Below are 21,870 nucleotides of genomic sequence, written 5' to 3' on the forward strand. Positions count from 1 at the left end.
GGTTCTACGTGCTGCGGCATGGACGGCTACGGCGATTTTGGTAGGTTTAAGAAATATTTACCATTTCTCTTACGGTCTTGTGCTCATTTACTCTTTCTCCATCTCTGCAGAAAAACTGAACAAGTCCCTACCTTTACAATGCTGCAATATGACGGCCATTTCTTGTGATTCTAAGACAGCCCAGAGTGTCAGTGTGCCGGGATGCAGAGACAAAATTGTCAAATTTGCCGCAGACAATATGATGACTTTTATGTATATCTCTATTGCCGCTATTCTGCTGGAGGTGAGTTCTAGTGCCATGCTATGCTCTGCCAGTAAATGGGGTGATTTTGGATCTGTCTGTGAAACCCACCTTGTTTACATTTTAGGGCGCACTCATCGTAATTGTGATGCTCTTAATTTTCTTGTAAACAAATGGTGTAGGCAAATGGAGATCATGGCAAATATTAACAGAACCCATATATCTACTTCCATTACCTGTTTTACGCCCACAACTTTCCACTATTTTTCTCATAATCCAGAATTACCCTGTTTTCTGTGTTGCTCTGTTCTCTCCTTGACTATGTTGGTGAATATAGGGATGGCGTTTGCTTCTATTCTGGGTGCTTTATTTGATACAATGCTTTTGAAGAGGTTGGACCGCAAATCTACCTCCACCACTCAATCACTGTGAATAAAAATAAATGGGTTTATCTGAGACATCAGATCTTGTATTCCACAAGACTGCGTTTGAGGAGTTCACTGCACAAGTGGGTGGATAGATGATTAGGTGGGAAGGCAGGTGTGCGGATGAGTGGTTAGTAGAGATGGTGCGGACAGCACATTCGACTAATTGGCGGAATGAACAGGAAGAGAAGGTATGAATTAATTTGGCATTGGACAGAAATAAATTAGCCTACATGGGTGGTCAGGAACACAAAGGGATTTATAAAGGACCATAGTGAAGGCAGAAGACGATTTTTCCTTTCTTAAGTTAGGCCCGCAATCGATTGCCATTTGAGAAACATTTTTGCTTGCTTCAAAATGTCATGTTATGACCAGTTGCATCACATTCGAAGCGGCCACTGGTACTTTGAATCATGTTGGGGTTAAGCATGTCGGAGGGACCACCGCGTATGCAGACGGTGACTTACAGTTTTGACCTAAGAATGCTCAAGGTAAATGTCTTTAGATTTTCACAATATAGGCAACATTTTCGCTTGTACTGTCACCCATACTGATTGGATGGAGGAGATCGGCCCATGGGATCAGCGCCATTCCTACTGGTTGGATGGAGGGATGTGTGCAGGTCCTTCTCCATCCTTTGGTCAAATTCGCTAACTTCCTGTAAGTTGTCATAATTAAATTGGAAATTGGAATCGAGATTCAACTGTATAATATCTTACAAAGGCTATAAAACAAGGGCCATCTTTGCAAATTTTAAGCACAAAATAAGTACTCACTGTTTTTACTACTACTTTCGAATTGATGGTGCTTTTCGGCCATCACGATGCAGCAATGAAGTGACCAGTAAAGGAGGCGACTGCCGATGCCTGCTAGCTTCTTCACCACAATCGGTGAACATAGACATGTAGATTTAAGAGCTCTGTATGGGTTTCTCTATTTCTGAGTTTGGCAGGCTCGACAGGATCCAATTCTACGTGCATGGATAGGTAACAGTTTGCCACTTCCCACCAACCCTTTGATGAAAAACCTCCAGAATTTGCCAATTCCTAAACACTGCATCACATGTAAACGCTGAATGCATGCATGCATGCATGAAATTGTATCTGTCATACTTGCGATGGAATGCCATTCAAATGCTACCTCGTATGTTTTCACTGAAAGTAAGAAGAATGGGTAGGTTTGACTGATTTGGCAGCAAAGAACACTGCGAATGGGCACCATGTGATATAATCACAAGTATGACAGGTCATCCACCCATGCAAAAGTGCTCCAAGTAAAAAACAGGCGTTGGATTGTCGATTAGATGTCAAACAGGAAATTAACCAATGACATTTTCAGGTACCCACTTCTCCACTTTGATTGGTCTCTTCACTACCTGAAATGTGCGCAGTCGCAGTGGGAAGGTGAATAGCATTGGCTTAAGAGGAGTTTGCGCTGACTTTAAATTTACCTTTTGTTCATCGTCAGTTAGCATTTCATAGGTCAATCCAGAGAATCGACTGAGGTGAGCACCTCTCTTATTCCGATGTAATCGGAATGCTAATGCGAGTTCCTCGCTCTTCTACCACATACTCCTTTCCACATCTGTCTGCCTGGATGGCTGAATGGCTAGGTGGATGAATAAAATAAAGGACGGTTGGATACGAGATGGATGTGTGATGCCGAAGATACTTCTTGCCTTGTCTTATAGCTCCTGATTTGCCAATATTACCTCCAGAGAGCCAATATTTAAGGTGTGCTTTTTCTCAGAGGTGGAATAGATTTAAAATCACCAATTCTTTCTTTTTTCCCTTGTCAGGTTGTCAAATTTGGTGGACCAAAAGACTGTCATTGACCCCTCATCAACCCAGGGCGGTGTCATGTGTACGGATGATTAGGCTTTGGCACCCCTTTTTCGCTTTATCCGTCTTCAGGGAGGGAAAAACTTTGAATACGATCAGGCAACAAGTGTGGATGTTTAAGTACGTGAACGGCTGTGAATAGCAGGTGACTGTGAGGCATTTGAGCCACTCGTCAATCGGTTCTTCCAGTTTGAGACGTTCGCAATAACGTCTGACTCTTCCTGCGTTGACCACGTAATCTTGTCATCACATTTGAACCCCTTCACATGGTTGCAACGCAGATCGAAGATAAACAATTGAAACCGTCCTGAGAAAGTGGATGGATTAGTCAATCAGTCGGGACAACTTTATTTTCTTGCTTTACAGAGCAACAAACGAGCTGCAGTCAAGGGCTGCGTCACAACACACTTATGAGAAGACCTGGTTATTATTTTCTGGTATGTCAGTGATGCCCCATTCTTGTCCTCGTCCTCCTTTTCGCCTTGCTGTCAGTGATATTAGTCAATCACAAGAACAATCGACGGGCGTTTACAAACCAAGATAGAGATCGGAATGAGAGGGCTATGGTTGAGTTCATTTGGCCATCTGAACACATAACATTCTATGGATTTCAAAATGGTAACTAGATAGTGGTTGTATGAAACGGGATCACTTTTTGTGCCAGCATTTCTTTCAGGGAATGATTGTACTGTCAGGGACTAAAAACATAACATTTAAACTCAGAGAGGGATGTGCTAAAAGGAGCGTCACATCATGCGTAGGTGACTGAACTACTCAATATATCGGAGTAAATTAATTTTTCTCTTTTCGACAGGGTAACAAAACACCTGCAACTAAATGTACTGGCAATGTCTCCCCGAACGGAATGTGCTCTAGGGGTCTCTGAATGTAGTATTACAAAGGGGGCAGGTATGCTGTAAAAGGAATTTTACAAGATGTAACAGTCATATTTTTTGCAGATCGAAAACCTTCTTGTCATGGAACTTTTGCGTCGTTGAATCCTCAACTTCAATCCTGTTTAGCGAGCGTGTTGATGGGATAGTGGGTGGAATCGATGTACGCTCAATTGCTAGGTCAACTTTATTGTTTTAGTAGTGGGTCGTGGAATAAATTAAAGCTCTCCTTGAGGTTTCATTTATTTCATCTCTGTTTGGAACGGTTTGCAAAAGAATACCATGTCACTAATCAGTTACAACAAAGGCCTGATGTAACAAATAGACTACTGCGAAATCTTTACTGAAAGTGTTCCTCTAACAGACGGTTGACAATAAAGCAAATTTTTACTTTAGCCTCGTGCGGATTACCTTACTGTCTGAATGCATAACTACTCGACACACCACCGTCCATATAATACCATCTAATTGCTATCAGTACTTCCAATTTAAAGCAAATCGGCAATGGCTGATCTTTTTTAGAAAGAATGGTTGCAATCCCTATTGTGATGCATTAGCTAGTTTTTTAAACGTAAAATACTAGTAGATTCAGTGAGTAAAATGTGCGGTTGTGGTTTGGTGATAAATGAACTCGGTAAATTAATGACAAATTTCCTTTTCTTTTCTACGAATATACCACTATTTCGAATGTTGGAACTGTCATAGAATCCATCGGTGATTTATCACTCTTGCATACTGCTAACATTGTCAAATTAACTTATAAACAGCGAAAGTGATACTACAAAGAAAGTAGGGAAGGGTAAATGCCAAGAGCTGTCTGTAATGTAATAGTGATGACAAGCAAATAAACGGAGTTCAATTTCCTTCTTTCGCAATAAATGCCATTAACTAAGTGCGGACAGCAATCTTGTACTCCCCAACAGGCAGATTCTATATACCTCACCATGGATGGCCATGAGGATTTCAGTATTATTAAAAAAGGCAAAACGCTGCCTAAATCATGCTGCAATAAAGCGTCGGTTCTTGTGAATTTTTAGAAGGCAAAATCGCTAATGTGAATGGATGCAGTGACAAAATTGTCAAAATTATCGCAGACTGTACGAAGCTTACCACGTCTGTGCCCAATGGTATGATTATGTTGCAAGTGAACCCCAAATTCATCCCTTCACATCCAACTTGCAGGCCACTTCAATCGTATTTGTGATGCATGTGTCCTGCTTGTAAACAAATAGTGGAGCTCAATGGGTGATTGAGACAGCCCACAAATGAGCCAACATTCCGCAGCTCCGACCTTTATTTCACAAATGCCACCATCCACCCATTCCACATTGAGCTGAAGTGTGATGCTTCAAAATTCTAATTCAATCGTGAAATCTCAATTCGATGCAATCGGTTGGGAGTAATTGTGGCCCAGAGCCACACTGAGCTCCTGCTTGTTTAATTTGACCTCATTTTACTGCCGCAAAAAATTGTTTTTCTTGATTTGGCATTCTAAAGTTTGTTCTCTGACATTAATTTCCCAGATGTTCCTGGAAGTACCTTGACTTGCAATCCCTTGGAATTTGACTCCATGGCTAATGTCACATTCGAACACATGTCCATGTGATTACGCCAGGATCAGGGCGACCAGATATTTTGCACACACACGAAAATAAATTTAAGCTGGTGTCCAGACACACACTCATGCAAATTTGCGTTCTGGTTTTTCAAACTTTGGCCGCATTATTGATAACTCGATTACTCAAGCTGGATGTGTTTATCGCCCATGCAGCCACAGGTTTTGAAAAAAATTGTCTCTACACCCGCCTATGCTAAATTGTGACGTTTGAGTTCAAGTGCTTTTGTCTGGCAGGTTTAGTTTGATGTCAACATATACTCCAGTCTTTCAATCATGCTAACAGACTACAATCCACTAAGCTGCTTTAATCTGTCCTAGTAGCATATTTTCTGCTTCCACATCCTTTTTTCAACAGAAGCATAAAGCCTAGCATTATGAGTTGAAAAGGGTTGCAGTTTGATAAGCAAGAAGAAAGGTAAGTAAATCCCACCAAGTGACTTCAGATTGTTGGTCGATAGCGAGCAAAGTGCTTGGTCAAATATGGCATTTTGGATCTCCTTCCATTGCTACAATTAATAAAAATGGTAGAGCCATTCTTGCTATTTGCCAACATATTAGTGTGACACGAATGCAACCTAAAGAGTCTGAAAAGCATAGCGTCTGTCTTTTTTGGAACACAAACCTCTTTTGCTCATGATTGTTTACGGTTATCATTAGTAAAACAGCTGTTAGGATCATCACATTTTGTTAAGGTTTGCTTTAAATTACTTGAAATCACTAGTGCGTGCAAAAAACGCTAAATTTAACAGTCTGAAGAGCCGTACCACATAAGCGCAATTAAATGCGTTGCATATCCTTTCAAGTAATTTATATAAGCACACACACTTCATATTTTTCAAAAGAAATAACCGTAGCTTACATTCCTAAAGAGTTGGTTGCTATCGCATCCTCAAGCCTCTAACCTGTATCCACAGGCTGTATCATTAAATCGGTACCATGGATTACTTGCTGGAATGTAGGCCTTAAGTATGCCATCGTAATTCACTAAAAGAGACAATTCAGAGGATGACAAAGATAGTTTGCAGGCTCTTCAGACGAATAAACCTTTAAAATAGCCCAGTGACAGTAAATTCACACGTGAAAACAGTTGGAGTCATGTGCTATATCTACAGAGAGCCGCAGCAAGCGATTTCTCCCGAAGTTAAGGTCGTGTATGCCAACCGTTTGCATAGTTCGAAAAAAAGGCTTCTGCAAACTAATTAATCTAGTCTTTTACTTTCACGCCTTATCTAAGCAACAATATTGGGTTTGCACCGAGTATCTGCCTACTACTAATGACGGAATCTTGTATTTGTGGAGTTACAAAATAAGAATAGGTGGCTGTTTGTAAGATGCATTAGCATGCCATGAAATCTGCGTCAATATCCTTTAGCATCAGTGCTATTTAATTTAACAGCTTTCGTTTTTTTTCTATGCTTTATTACCACATTATTTTCATCTTGACATTTCGACACCCCCCAATCTCTATTTTCTCTGCCCTAAAGCCTATCGTTAAAAGGAGAAAAAGGGAGTGCCATTAATAACGCCATCGCAACTTGCCTGCCGGAAGTATATCCAGGATTTTAGATTCACACCAAATATACAAGTTTACCACTTTCATCAAATATGCATTGCTAAACAATGCGGTTAAAGGTACCTCATTCCCGAATACGACCAATGGAAATTCTACTCCGATATATTTTCATCACTCAAGGATGACAATAAGCCCATGCTTGCGTCCAGGTGAAGTGGTTGTAAACTACTCATTATCCTGAAGAGAAGTGAAGCTGCTGTGGAATATTGCCCTGATTTTGAATTAAAATGCCTCAATATTTACTTAAGCACCTTACTCAAAATCGAAGTTACTAGTTAGAATTGCACTTTGCCTTATGTACATACGCATTAACTGGGTGAGTTATAATTGATAAGCCGCAAGTATTAACCGACGCGATTTAGTCGCTCAAGTACTTCAGTTTCATTACGATGTGTTGGCGGACTTAAAATGGAGACTTGAGAATAAATGGGATTGAAAGATCTGTTAGTCTTAAAGGATGAGCGAACTAGAACTGGCAGCAATGATGTTTGAAAAGAGGAGTCCTATACTTGGAATAGATTAATGCACCATTTCCATTGATGCGATTCTGTTGTAGGTGAGCCCCAAATCCATCCCTTCACATCTAACTTGCAGGCCTTATAAAGTAAAGGCAGCAGATGAGTGGGGTAGCCCACAAATAAACTCACATTCCCCATCTCTGACCTTTGCTTTACACACACTCTCCTCCCTCCTTTCCACATCGAGCTGATGCGTGATAGTTTGAATCTACTTCGATTGTGAAGTCCTAATTAGATCCAATCGGTTTGGAGTAGTTGTGACTCAAAGCTGAAATAATTACCCGCTCGTCTTAGTTTACTTCAGTCATGGAGATAAGGGCCGTCTGGACTCGTATTCTGCAGGATCGTGTTAGAGTAGCCTCATGGAATGGGTAGGTAGGTATTTGGGTGTGTGGATGAGTCCTGACTATGTTAGTTGAGTTGGGTAGAATTAATTTGGGATCTATAACGAGGTGTGCTGAGAGGTGTTGCTGATAGGTATATTTTTGAGATTTGCGCTACCGAAAGTACATTTACAGGCAGTTAGTCAAGACAGAGTAAAGATTATTCCTCTTTTAAACGGGACCTGCAATAACTCATGACTTGGATGACTTTGTATCATATTTGGAATTTCCTGTAGTGCTATGATACGCATCAGGGTAAAATACGTAGATGCACTACATAGCGTGAGTTAGCGGACTTAAAATGACGACTTGAGAATGAATGGGATTGAAAGGACCGTTATTCTCATAGTATGAGCCAACTGGAACTGTTAGCACTGTTGTTTGGAAAGAGATGTATTGTATTCAGAGCAGGTAGCATTTTAGATGGAAAAGTGAATAGTCAAATGCATGTCATTCTTCCTTGTAAGGATTAAAGGCATTCTATTGACAACCGCTTCGAATTGAAGGCCATTAGGGACATTAACATGCACGAGGGCTTTGATATGTCTATAGAACCGCCTAAAAGTAACTTCCTTCCAATTTTTGACATCGCCAATACGATTTAGAGTTCCGCTACGATTCAAAGAAGTAAGACACATTTGATTTCATGGTCAAAAGGTATGAAAACAGTAATTACTATTAATGGTGGCCATCTAAAGCCCCTAGTCCAACTTTGATTCTCTGTGTTCTTCCATCGCTCATTGCTTACTACAGCCTCGTTTCTCTTTTCGATAAATGCCTTTCAAAACCACTATCAGGACATAACAATGCTGCGGCGTATCGACAGTCAACTTCATCTTTTAGAAAGATTAATGGCAACATGGGAAGGGTTTACAGAGACGGGGGGCAGGATTCACCGTGATCAATTTCCACCATTTCCCTTGTCATCTTGCCAGTACACTCATTCGCTCGCTGTCGTTTCACTCTTAGTCCAAAAATCGGGCAGGAGGCCGGCCAGTAAATTCAAATGACCTGCATCGAGGCGACAATAAAATAAAGGCAACGGCCAATATTGAATAGGCCTTTATGATGACAAAGATCCATTCGTCTATAGGGCCGCTACTGCGAGACAATCTTCGCTGAATCACCGCAACGACAGTTACGTAGTTATAAACGTCACTATGACAGGTGTACTGGTATTCAGTTTAAGATTTGAGGCAATCACTGACCTTAATGAATGACCTTCATGAGTGACGCCGACTGCTCAATGGGTAATCCAGCTCGATTTTCCGACCTTCTAGACTAATTCTCCATTTTCTCTCGTTTTGCTTCGTCCTTACTCGTCTGCATAATGTGCACTACCAGGCAAGGCAAGGTCAGAGTCATTGAAACTAGTAAGAATACGTGGGAATGTTAAGCATTTTGGAATTCCACCAATCCAATTTGATAACTATCGCAACAATCGGGATATCGGCTTACTAGCAGGAAATGTGAAGATTAATTGACATTAATTTGCTGAGTTCATTTGTCACCAATTCACAACGGTGCATTGTACTCACTGATTTTAGTAGGATGTTGCGTTTACAGAACGAACCAATGCATCACAATAAGGACTGCAGCCATTCTTTCTGCAAGAGATCAGTCATTAGCGATTTATGCTATACTAGAAGTACTGGTAGCAATTGAGATGGTATTTTACAAATGGTGTTGTGTCGTGTAGTTATGCATTCAGACAGTAATTCCACCTGTACAAGGCCGAGATGAAAACTTACTTCATTGTCCACTCTCGCTAAGAACACGCTTTCTGTGAGATTTGGCAGTTATCTATTGGCTAATTTAGGTATTTGTTTAAACCGATAGCTGATATGGTACTCCTTTACAAACCGTTCCAGGCATAGACGAAATAAATGAAACCTCATGGGGAGCATTAATCCATTCTACGCTCCACCATAAAGACAAAGATTTTGACACAACAGTTGGGTGGGCGTTAATACTATCTAATATGCCACCAGCATACTTGCTAATCCAGAATGGAGGTGAGAACTTAATGACGAAAAAGTGTGTAAATTGTGACGGTTACATCCCACGAGATTCCTTTCACCACATGCTTGCCTTCGTTGGGATACTACATTTAGAGACCATTGAAGCACTTTTTTTCTTGGAAGAAATGCCAGTATATTTGTTTACAGGTGTTTCGTCTTCTTGTCGAAACAAGAAAATAACGTAGTCCTAACATTTTGACCAGTCAAGCCTCCTGTGTATAATGTGACACTCAGCTCTCGTGGGATTCCTTTCTCCGCATACCTCACTGCTGTAGAGTACTATATTTTGAGACCTTAGCAGCACAATCATTTCTTGGACGACTCCTCAGCTTATTATGTGATTCGCTTCCAGGCAAACACTATCTGGCCAAAATTTCTAAATTCTGGGAACGTCTTGTCTCCAGTTGACCAAAGGTACACAGACATAGCCATTCCTTTCCTCCCTCAAGCTTGGTTCATAGCTGCCTGTCGATTCTGCTTGTGCTTGGCTAACGACATTAACAGAGCCAGTCATAAGTAGAACTAGGGCAACTAATAGCAAGGAAGAAAAGAAGAACGAGGATAAAAATGAGGCACTGTTGACATAGCAGAGAGTGCATATCAGGAACGATCACAAGTGGGCTGTGGTGAAGCACTTGGTAGCAGATTTTCAAGTCGTTCTGCTGAGTTTAATCAAATTTACTGACTTTTTGGGGATGCCATTTTACTTGCCATTTATTACCGAAGGAGCGCTCAATTTCTGTTCCATTTCAGTTGGCCTCTCTGACTGTAGCATTGTTTGGACTCTAACTAAAAGCCTCGAAATCTATAGTTTAACAGCTACTGTCGAAGATTTTCGACCAATTTAATATTGGTGACGAAGATTTACGCCAGTTGGCATTTTTTTTATCACCAAAAACGCTGGTAGATGATACCCTAAGTCATGCAATGCTACTTCGGTATTTACCAGTGCTTTTGCAATGACAGAATCAGGCAATGACTTATCTTATGCAGATGGTGTAGCTGTTAGTCCTTGTTATGGTTGAACTGGTGCTAGCAGCTCTCTGTCTCATCGGGTACATTTCTTCTTGCTGCAGCCGTGATATACTACTGGAGATTGTGAGTAGACTTAGGGGGGATGAATTAGTAACAAGTGATGCCATCAAATTACTAACAAAGGTTTCTTCTCTTTTCCTACTAGTATGCCGTCATTCTGATTATTCTTCTTGTCACGCAAATCATCGCTGTTGCAGTACTTTCCTCCCATCTAAACAGAATTAGTAGTTAGCTTGTCAAAATTAATACAATCACTACCCAAGTCATTCTCGGGGTCATTCGCCAAAGGAGACATGTTAAGAGCCTTTAGAAATTTGTTAATGGGAAAGAAGTTAATTTCCTTTTTTGCCTAAAACGACTCTGACTAAATGCCTGTGCAATTTCTACATTCTATGGCAGACGAAATCGTTCTCCTGCACCGTGAATGGCTACGGTGATTTTCGTAAGTACAACCTTTACAATGCTGCAATATGACGGCCATTTCTTGTGATTCTAAGACAGCCCAGAGTGTCAGTGTGCCGGGATGCAGAGACAAAATTGTCAAATTTGCCGCAGACAATATGATGACTTTTATGTATATCTCTATTGCCGCTATTCTGCTGGAGGTGAGTTCTAGTGCCATGCTATGCTCTGCCAGTAAATGGGGTGATTTTGGATCTGTCTGTGAAACCCACCTTGTTTACATTTTAGGGCGCACTCATCGTAATTGTGATGCTCTTAATTTTCTTGTAAACAAATGGTGTAGGCAAATGGAGATCATGGCAAATATTAACAGAACCCATATATCTACTTCCATTACCTGTTTTACGCCCACAACTTTCCACTATTTTTCTCATAATCCAGAATTACCCTGTTTTCTGTGTTGCTCTGTTCTCTCCTTGACTATGTTGGTGAATATAGGGATGGCGTTTGCTTCTATTCTGGGTGCTTTATTTGATACAATGCTTTTGAAGAGGTTGGACCGCAAATCTACCTCCACCACTCAATCACTGTGAATAAAAATAAATGGGTTTATCTGAGACATCAGATCTTGTATTCCACAAGACTGCGTTTGAGGAGTTCACTGCACAAGTGGGTGGATAGATGATTAGGTGGGAAGGCAGGTGTGCGGATGAGTGGTTAGTAGAGATGGTGCGGACAGCACATTCGACTAATTGGCGGAATGAACAGGAAGAGAAGGTATGAATTAATTTGGCATTGGACAGAAATAAATTAGCCTACATGGGTGGTCAGGAACACAAAGGGATTTATAAAGGACCATAGTGAAGGCAGAAGACGATTTTTCCTTTCTTAAGTTAGGCCCGCAATCGATTGCCATTTGAGAAACATTTTTGCTTGCTTCAAAATGTCATGTTATGACCAGTTGCATCACATTCGAAGCGGCCACTGGTACTTTGAATCATGTTGGGGTTAAGCATGTCGGAGGGACCACCGCGTATGCAGACGGTGACTTACAGTTTTGACCTAAGAATGCTCAAGGTAAATGTCTTTAGATTTTCACAATATAGGCAACATTTTCGCTTGTACTGTCACCCATACTGATTGGATGGAGGAGATCGGCCCATGGGATCAGCGCCATTCCTACTGGTTGGATGGAGGGATGTGTGCAGGTCCTTCTCCATCCTTTGGTCAAATTCGCTAACTTCCTGTAAGTTGTCATAATTAAATTGGAAATTGGAATCGAGATTCAACTGTATAATATCTTACAAAGGCTATAAAACAAGGGCCATCTTTGCAAATTTTAAGCACAAAATAAGTACTCACTGTTTTTACTACTACTTTCGAATTGATGGTGCTTTTCGGCCATCACGATGCAGCAATGAAGTGACCAGTAAAGGAGGCGACTGCCGATGCCTGCTAGCTTCTTCACCACAATCGGTGAACATAGACATGTAGATTTAAGAGCTCTGTATGGGTTTCTCTATTTCTGAGTTTGGCAGGCTCGACAGGATCCAATTCTACGTGCATGGATAGGTAACAGTTTGCCACTTCCCACCAACCCTTTGATGAAAAACCTCCAGAATTTGCCAATTCCTAAACACTGCATCACATGTAAACGCTGAATGCATGCATGCATGCATGAAATTGTATCTGTCATACTTGCGATGGAATGCCATTCAAATGCTACCTCGTATGTTTTCACTGAAAGTAAGAAGAATGGGTAGGTTTGACTGATTTGGCAGCAAAGAACACTGCGAATGGGCACCATGTGATATAATCACAAGTATGACAGGTCATCCACCCATGCAAAAGTGCTCCAAGTAAAAAACAGGCGTTGGATTGTCGATTAGATGTCAAACAGGAAATTAACCAATGACATTTTCAGGTACCCACTTCTCCACTTTGATTGGTCTCTTCACTACCTGAAATGTGCGCAGTCGCAGTGGGAAGGTGAATAGCATTGGCTTAAGAGGAGTTTGCGCTGACTTTAAATTTACCTTTTGTTCATCGTCAGTTAGCATTTCATAGGTCAATCCAGAGAATCGACTGAGGTGAGCACCTCTCTTATTCCGATGTAATCGGAATGCTAATGCGAGTTCCTCGCTCTTCTACCACATACTCCTTTCCACATCTGTCTGCCTGGATGGCTGAATGGCTAGGTGGATGAATAAAATAAAGGACGGTTGGATACGAGATGGATGTGTGATGCCGAAGATACTTCTTGCCTTGTCTTATAGCTCCTGATTTGCCAATATTACCTCCAGAGAGCCAATATTTAAGGTGTGCTTTTTCTCAGAGGTGGAATAGATTTAAAATCACCAATTCTTTCTTTTTTCCCTTGTCAGGTTGTCAAATTTGGTGGACCAAAAGACTGTCATTGACCCCTCATCAACCCAGGGCGGTGTCATGTGTACGGATGATTAGGCTTTGGCACCCCTTTTTCGCTTTATCCGTCTTCAGGGAGGGAAAAACTTTGAATACGATCAGGCAACAAGTGTGGATGTTTAAGTACGTGAACGGCTGTGAATAGCAGGTGACTGTGAGGCATTTGAGCCACTCGTCAATCGGTTCTTCCAGTTTGAGACGTTCGCAATAACGTCTGACTCTTCCTGCGTTGACCACGTAATCTTGTCATCACATTTGAACCCCTTCACATGGTTGCAACGCAGATCGAAGATAAACAATTGAAACCGTCCTGAGAAAGTGGATGGATTAGTCAATCAGTCGGGACAACTTTATTTTCTTGCTTTACAGAGCAACAAACGAGCTGCAGTCAAGGGCTGCGTCACAACACACTTATGAGAAGACCTGGTTATTATTTTCTGGTATGTCAGTGATGCCCCATTCTTGTCCTCGTCCTCCTTTTCGCCTTGCTGTCAGTGATATTAGTCAATCACAAGAACAATCGACGGGCGTTTACAAACCAAGATAGAGATCGGAATGAGAGGGCTATGGTTGAGTTCATTTGGCCATCTGAACACATAACATTCTATGGATTTCAAAATGGTAACTAGATAGTGGTTGTATGAAACGGGATCACTTTTTGTGCCAGCATTTCTTTCAGGGAATGATTGTACTGTCAGGGACTAAAAACATAACATTTAAACTCAGAGAGGGATGTGCTAAAAGGAGCGTCACATCATGCGTAGGTGACTGAACTACTCAATATATCGGAGTAAATTAATTTTTCTCTTTTCGACAGGGTAACAAAACACCTGCAACTAAATGTACTGGCAATGTCTCCCCGAACGGAATGTGCTCTAGGGGTCTCTGAATGTAGTATTACAAAGGGGGCAGGTATGCTGTAAAAGGAATTTTACAAGATGTAACAGTCATATTTTTTGCAGATCGAAAACCTTCTTGTCATGGAACTTTTGCGTCGTTGAATCCTCAACTTCAATCCTGTTTAGCGAGCGTGTTGATGGGATAGTGGGTGGAATCGATGTACGCTCAATTGCTAGGTCAACTTTATTGTTTTAGTAGTGGGTCGTGGAATAAATTAAAGCTCTCCTTGAGGTTTCATTTATTTCATCTCTGTTTGGAACGGTTTGCAAAAGAATACCATGTCACTAATCAGTTACAACAAAGGCCTGATGTAACAAATAGACTACTGCGAAATCTTTACTGAAAGTGTTCCTCTAACAGACGGTTGACAATAAAGCAAATTTTTACTTTAGCCTCGTGCGGATTACCTTACTGTCTGAATGCATAACTACTCGACACACCACCGTCCATATAATACCATCTAATTGCTATCAGTACTTCCAATTTAAAGCAAATCGGCAATGGCTGATCTTTTTTAGAAAGAATGGTTGCAATCCCTATTGTGATGCATTAGCTAGTTTTTTAAACGTAAAATACTAGTAGATTCAGTGAGTAAAATGTGCGGTTGTGGTTTGGTGATAAATGAACTCGGTAAATTAATGACAAATTTCCTTTTCTTTTCTACGAATATACCACTATTTCGAATGTTGGAACTGTCATAGAATCCATCGGTGATTTATCACTCTTGCATACTGCTAACATTGTCAAATTAACTTATAAACAGCGAAAGTGATACTACAAAGAAAGTAGGGAAGGGTAAATGCCAAGAGCTGTCTGTAATGTAATAGTGATGACAAGCAAATAAACGGAGTTCAATTTCCTTCTTTCGCAATAAATGCCATTAACTAAGTGCGGACAGCAATCTTGTACTCCCCAACAGGCAGATTCTATATACCTCACCATGGATGGCCATGAGGATTTCAGTATTATTAAAAAAGGCAAAACGCTGCCTAAATCATGCTGCAATAAAGCGTCGGTTCTTGTGAATTTTTAGAAGGCAAAATCGCTAATGTGAATGGATGCAGTGACAAAATTGTCAAAATTATCGCAGACTGTACGAAGCTTACCACGTCTGTGCCCAATGGTATGATTATGTTGCAAGTGAACCCCAAATTCATCCCTTCACATCCAACTTGCAGGCCACTTCAATCGTATTTGTGATGCATGTGTCCTGCTTGTAAACAAATAGTGGAGCTCAATGGGTGATTGAGACAGCCCACAAATGAGCCAACATTCCGCAGCTCCGACCTTTATTTCACAAATGCCACCATCCACCCATTCCACATTGAGCTGAAGTGTGATGCTTCAAAATTCTAATTCAATCGTGAAATCTCAATTCGATGCAATCGGTTGGGAGTAATTGTGGCCCAGAGCCACACTGAGCTCCTGCTTGTTTAATTTGACCTCATTTTACTGCCGCAAAAAATTGTTTTTCTTGATTTGGCATTCTAAAGTTTGTTCTCTGACATTAATTTCCCAGATGTTCCTGGAAGTACCTTGACTTGCAATCCCTTGGAATTTGACTCCATGGCTAATGTCACATTCGAACACATGTCCATGTGATTACGCCAGGATCAGGGCGACCAGATATTTTGCACACACACGAAAATAAATTTAAGCTGGTGTCCAGACACACACTCATGCAAATTTGCGTTCTGGTTTTTCAAACTTTGGCCGCATTATTGATAACTCGATTACTCAAGCTGGATGTGTTTATCGCCCATGCAGCCACAGGTTTTGAAAAAAATTGTCTCTACACCCGCCTATGCTAAATTGTGACGTTTGAGTTCAAGTGCTTTTGTCTGGCAGGTTTAGTTTGATGTCAACATATACTCCAGTCTTTCAATCATGCTAACAGACTACAATCCACTAAGCTGCTTTAATCTGTCCTAGTAGCATATTTTCTGCTTCCACATCCTTTTTTCAACAGAAGCATAAAGCCTAGCATTATGAGTTGAAAAGGGTTGCAGTTTGATAAGCAAGAAGAAAGGTAAGTAAATCCCACCAAGTGACTTCAGATTGTTGGTCGATAGCGAGCAAAGTGCTTGGTCAAATATGGCATTTTGGATCTCCTTCCATTGCTACAATTAATAAAAATGGTAGAGCCATTCTTGCTATTTGCCAACATATTAGTGTGACACGAATGCAACCTAAAGAGTCTGAAAAGCATAGCGTCTGTCTTTTTTGGAACACAAACCTCTTTTGCTCATGATTGTTTACGGTTATCATTAGTAAAACAGCTGTTAGGATCATCACATTTTGTTAAGGTTTGCTTTAAATTACTTGAAATCACTAGTGCGTGCAAAAAACGCTAAATTTAACAGTCTGAAGAGCCGTACCACATAAGCGCAATTAAATGCGTTGCATATCCTTTCAAGTAATTTATATAAGCACACACACTTCATATTTTTCAAAAGAAATAACCGTAGCTTACATTCCTAAAGAGTTGGTTGCTATCGCATCCTCAAGCCTCTAACCTGTATCCACAGGCTGTATCATTAAATCGGTACCATGGATTACTTGCTGGAATGTAGGCCTTAAGTATGCCATCGTAATTCACTAAAAGAGACAATTCAGAGGATGACAAAGATAGTTTGCAGGCTCTTCAGACGAATAAACCTTTAAAATAGCCCAGTGACAGTAAATTCACACGTGAAAACAGTTGGAGTCATGTGCTATATCTACAGAGAGCCGCAGCAAGCGATTTCTCCCGAAGTTAAGGTCGTGTATGCCAACCGTTTGCATAGTTCGAAAAAAAGGCTTCTGCAAACTAATTAATCTAGTCTTTTACTTTCACGCCTTATCTAAGCAACAATATTGGGTTTGCACCGAGTATCTGCCTACTACTAATGACGGAATCTTGTATTTGTGGAGTTACAAAATAAGAATAGGTGGCTGTTTGTAAGATGCATTAGCATGCCATGAAATCTGCGTCAATATCCTTTAGCATCAGTGCTATTTAATTTAACAGCTTTCGTTTTTTTTCTATGCTTTATTACCACATTATTTTCATCTTGACATTTCGACACCCCCCAATCTCTATTTTCTCTGCCCTAAAGCCTATCGTTAAAAGGAGAAAAAGGGAGTGCCATTAATAACGCCATCGCAACTTGCCTGCCGGAAGTATATCCAGGATTTTAGATTCACACCAAATATACAAGTTTACCACTTTCATCAAATATGCATTGCTAAACAATGCGGTTAAAGGTACCTCATTCCCGAATACGACCAATGGAAATTCTACTCCGATATATTTTCATCACTCAAGGATGACAATAAGCCCATGCTTGCGTCCAGGTGAAGTGGTTGTAAACTACTCATTATCCTGAAGAGAAGTGAAGCTGCTGTGGAATATTGCCCTGATTTTGAATTAAAATGCCTCAATATTTACTTAAGCACCTTACTCAAAATCGAAGTTACTAGTTAGAATTGCACTTTGCCTTATGTACATACGCATTAACTGGGTGAGTTATAATTGATAAGCCGCAAGTATTAACCGACGCGATTTAGTCGCTCAAGTACTTCAGTTTCATTACGATGTGTTGGCGGACTTAAAATGGAGACTTGAGAATAAATGGGATTGAAAGATCTGTTAGTCTTAAAGGATGAGCGAACTAGAACTGGCAGCAATGATGTTTGAAAAGAGGAGTCCTATACTTGGAATAGATTAATGCACCATTTCCATTGATGCGATTCTGTTGTAGGTGAGCCCCAAATCCATCCCTTCACATCTAACTTGCAGGCCTTATAAAGTAAAGGCAGCAGATGAGTGGGGTAGCCCACAAATAAACTCACATTCCCCATCTCTGACCTTTGCTTTACACACACTCTCCTCCCTCCTTTCCACATCGAGCTGATGCGTGATAGTTTGAATCTACTTCGATTGTGAAGTCCTAATTAGATCCAATCGGTTTGGAGTAGTTGTGACTCAAAGCTGAAATAATTACCCGCTCGTCTTAGTTTACTTCAGTCATGGAGATAAGGGCCGTCTGGACTCGTATTCTGCAGGATCGTGTTAGAGTAGCCTCATGGAATGGGTAGGTAGGTATTTGGGTGTGTGGATGAGTCCTGACTATGTTAGTTGAGTTGGGTAGAATTAATTTGGGATCTATAACGAGGTGTGCTGAGAGGTGTTGCTGATAGGTATATTTTTGAGATTTGCGCTACCGAAAGTACATTTACAGGCAGTTAGTCAAGACAGAGTAAAGATTATTCCTCTTTTAAACGGGACCTGCAATAACTCATGACTTGGATGACTTTGTATCATATTTGGAATTTCCTGTAGTGCTATGATACGCATCAGGGTAAAATACGTAGATGCACTACATAGCGTGAGTTAGCGGACTTAAAATGACGACTTGAGAATGAATGGGATTGAAAGGACCGTTATTCTCATAGTATGAGCCAACTGGAACTGTTAGCACTGTTGTTTGGAAAGAGATGTATTGTATTCAGAGCAGGTAGCATTTTAGATGGAAAAGTGAATAGTCAAATGCATGTCATTCTTCCTTGTAAGGATTAAAGGCATTCTATTGACAACCGCTTCGAATTGAAGGCCATTAGGGACATTAACATGCACGAGGGCTTTGATATGTCTATAGAACCGCCTAAAAGTAACTTCCTTCCAATTTTTGACATCGCCAATACGATTTAGAGTTCCGCTACGATTCAAAGAAGTAAGACACATTTGATTTCATGGTCAAAAGGTATGAAAACAGTAATTACTATTAATGGTGGCCATCTAAAGCCCCTAGTCCAACTTTGATTCTCTGTGTTCTTCCATCGCTCATTGCTTACTACAGCCTCGTTTCTCTTTTCGATAAATGCCTTTCAAAACCACTATCAGGACATAACAATGCTGCGGCGTATCGACAGTCAACTTCATCTTTTAGAAAGATTAATGGCAACATGGGAAGGGTTTACAGAGACGGGGGGCAGGATTCACCGTGATCAATTTCCACCATTTCCCTTGTCATCTTGCCAGTACACTCATTCGCTCGCTGTCGTTTCACTCTTAGTCCAAAAATCGGGCAGGAGGCCGGCCAGTAAATTCAAATGACCTGCATCGAGGCGACAATAAAATAAAGGCAACGGCCAATATTGAATAGGCCTTTATGATGACAAAGATCCATTCGTCTATAGGGCCGCTACTGCGAGACAATCTTCGCTGAATCACCGCAACGACAGTTACGTAGTTATAAACGTCACTATGACAGGTGTACTGGTATTCAGTTTAAGATTTGAGGCAATCACTGACCTTAATGAATGACCTTCATGAGTGACGCCGACTGCTCAATGGGTAATCCAGCTCGATTTTCCGACCTTCTAGACTAATTCTCCATTTTCTCTCGTTTTGCTTCGTCCTTACTCGTCTGCATAATGTGCACTACCAGGCAAGGCAAGGTCAGAGTCATTGAAACTAGTAAGAATACGTGGGAATGTTAAGCATTTTGGAATTCCACCAATCCAATTTGATAACTATCGCAACAATCGGGATATCGGCTTACTAGCAGGAAATGTGAAGATTAATTGACATTAATTTGCTGAGTTCATTTGTCACCAATTCACAACGGTGCATTGTACTCACTGATTTTAGTAGGATGTTGCGTTTACAGAACGAACCAATGCATCACAATAAGGACTGCAGCCATTCTTTCTGCAAGAGATCAGTCATTAGCGATTTATGCTATACTAGAAGTACTGGTAGCAATTGAGATGGTATTTTACAAATGGTGTTGTGTCGTGTAGTTATGCATTCAGACAGTAATTCCACCTGTACAAGGCCGAGATGAAAACTTACTTCATTGTCCACTCTCGCTAAGAACACGCTTTCTGTGAGATTTGGCAGTTATCTATTGGCTAATTTAGGTATTTGTTTAAACCGATAGCTGATATGGTACTCCTTTACAAACCGTTCCAGGCATAGACGAAATAAATGAAACCTCATGGGGAGCATTAATCCATTCTACGCTCCACCATAAAGACAAAGATTTTGACACAACAGTTGGGTGGGCGTTAATACTATCTAATATGCCACCAGCATACTTGCTAATCCAGAATGGAGGTGAGAACTTAATGACGAAAAAGTGTGTAAATTGTGACGGTTACATCCCACGAGATTCCTTTCACCACATGCTTGCCTTCGTTGGGATACTACATTTAGAGACCATTGAAGCACTTTTTTTCTTGGAAGAAATGCCAGTATATTTGTTTACAGGTGTTTCGTCTTCTTGTCGAAACAAGAAAATAACGTAGTCCTAACATTTTGACCAGTCAAGCCTCCTGTGTATAATGTGACACTCAGCTCTCGTGGGATTCCTTTCTCCGCATACCTCACTGCTGTAGAGTACTATATTTTGAGACCTTAGCAGCACAATCATTTCTTGGACGACTCCTCAGCTTATTATGTGATTCGCTTCCAGGCAAACACTATCTGGCCAAAATTTCTAAATTCTGGGAACGTCTTGTCTCCAGTTGACCAAAGGTACACAGACATAGCCATTCCTTTCCTCCCTCAAGCTTGGTTCATAGCTGCCTGTCGATTCTGCTTGTGCTTGGCTAACGACATTAACAGAGCCAGTCATAAGTAGAACTAGGGCAACTAATAGCAAGGAAGAAAAGAAGAACGAGGATAAAAATGAGGCACTGTTGACATAGCAGAGAGTGCATATCAGGAACGATCACAAGTGGGCTGTGGTGAAGCACTTGGTAGCAGATTTTCAAGTCGTTCTGCTGAGTTTAATCAAATTTACTGACTTTTTGGGGATGCCATTTTACTTGCCATTTATTACCGAAGGAGCGCTCAATTTCTGTTCCATTTCAGTTGGCCTCTCTGACTGTAGCATTGTTTGGACTCTAACTAAAAGCCTCGAAATCTATAGTTTAACAGCTACTGTCGAAGATTTTCGACCAATTTAATATTGGTGACGAAGATTTACGCCAGTTGGCATTTTTTTTATCACCAAAAACGCTGGTAGATGATACCCTAAGTCATGCAATGCTACTTCGGTATTTACCAGTGCTTTTGCAATGACAGAATCAGGCAATGACTTATCTTATGCAGATGGTGTAGCTGTTAGTCCTTGTTATGGTTGAACTGGTGCTAGCAGCTCTCTGTCTCATCGGGTACATTTCTTCTTGCTGCAGCCGTGATATACTACTGGAGATTGTGAGTAGACTTAGGGGGGATGAATTAGTAACAAGTGATGCCATCAAATTACTAACAAAGGTTTCTTCTCTTTTCCTACTAGTATGCCGTCATTCTGATTATTCTTCTTGTCACGCAAATCATCGCTGTTGCAGTACTTTCCTCCCATCTAAACAGAATTAGTAGTTAGCTTGTCAAAATTAATACAATCACTACCCAAGTCATTCTCGGGGTCATTCGCCAAAGGAGACATGTTAAGAGCCTTTAGAAATTTGTTAATGGGAAAGAAGTTAATTTCCTTTTTTGCCTAAAACGACTCTGACTAAATGCCTGTGCAATTTCTACATTCTATGGCAGACGAAATCGTTCTCCTGCACCGTGAATGGCTACGGTGATTTTCGTAAGTACAA

General features: G+C 40.8%; 2 protein-coding genes across 2 annotated transcripts in view; both read left to right on the top strand. All coding sequences in view use genetic code 11, as the record gives it.

Moving 5' to 3' along the window:
- EGR_03664 (Tetraspanin-7) overlaps positions 1–410 on the top strand; it is a gene marked incomplete at both ends in the record, with an annotated part of 1,321 nt that extends 911 nt beyond the window's left edge. The window contains 3 exons of the mRNA XM_024492913.1: positions 1–40; positions 111–283; positions 369–410. Of these exons, the coding sequence (XP_024352796.1) occupies positions 1–40; positions 111–283; positions 369–410 (255 nt within the window). The remainder of the gene's footprint in view (positions 41–110; positions 284–368) is intronic.
- A 10,120-nt stretch (positions 411–10,530) lies between these two features.
- On the top strand, positions 10,531–13,413 carry EGR_03665 (hypothetical protein; the record flags this gene model as incomplete). The annotated part of the gene is made up of 5 exons (XM_024492914.1): positions 10,531–10,611; positions 10,694–10,744; positions 11,046–11,153; positions 12,057–12,196; positions 13,335–13,413. The coding sequence occupies 5 exons, from the start codon at positions 10,531–10,533 to the stop codon at positions 13,411–13,413; spliced, it is 459 nt and encodes a 152-aa protein (XP_024352797.1).
- Between the last annotated feature and the right edge of the window lie 8,457 nt (positions 13,414–21,870).

Source organism: Echinococcus granulosus (genome assembly GCF_000524195.1).
Source record: "Echinococcus granulosus chromosome Unknown EG_S00019, whole genome shotgun sequence".
NCBI classification, from domain to species: domain Eukaryota; kingdom Metazoa; phylum Platyhelminthes; class Cestoda; order Cyclophyllidea; family Taeniidae; genus Echinococcus; species Echinococcus granulosus.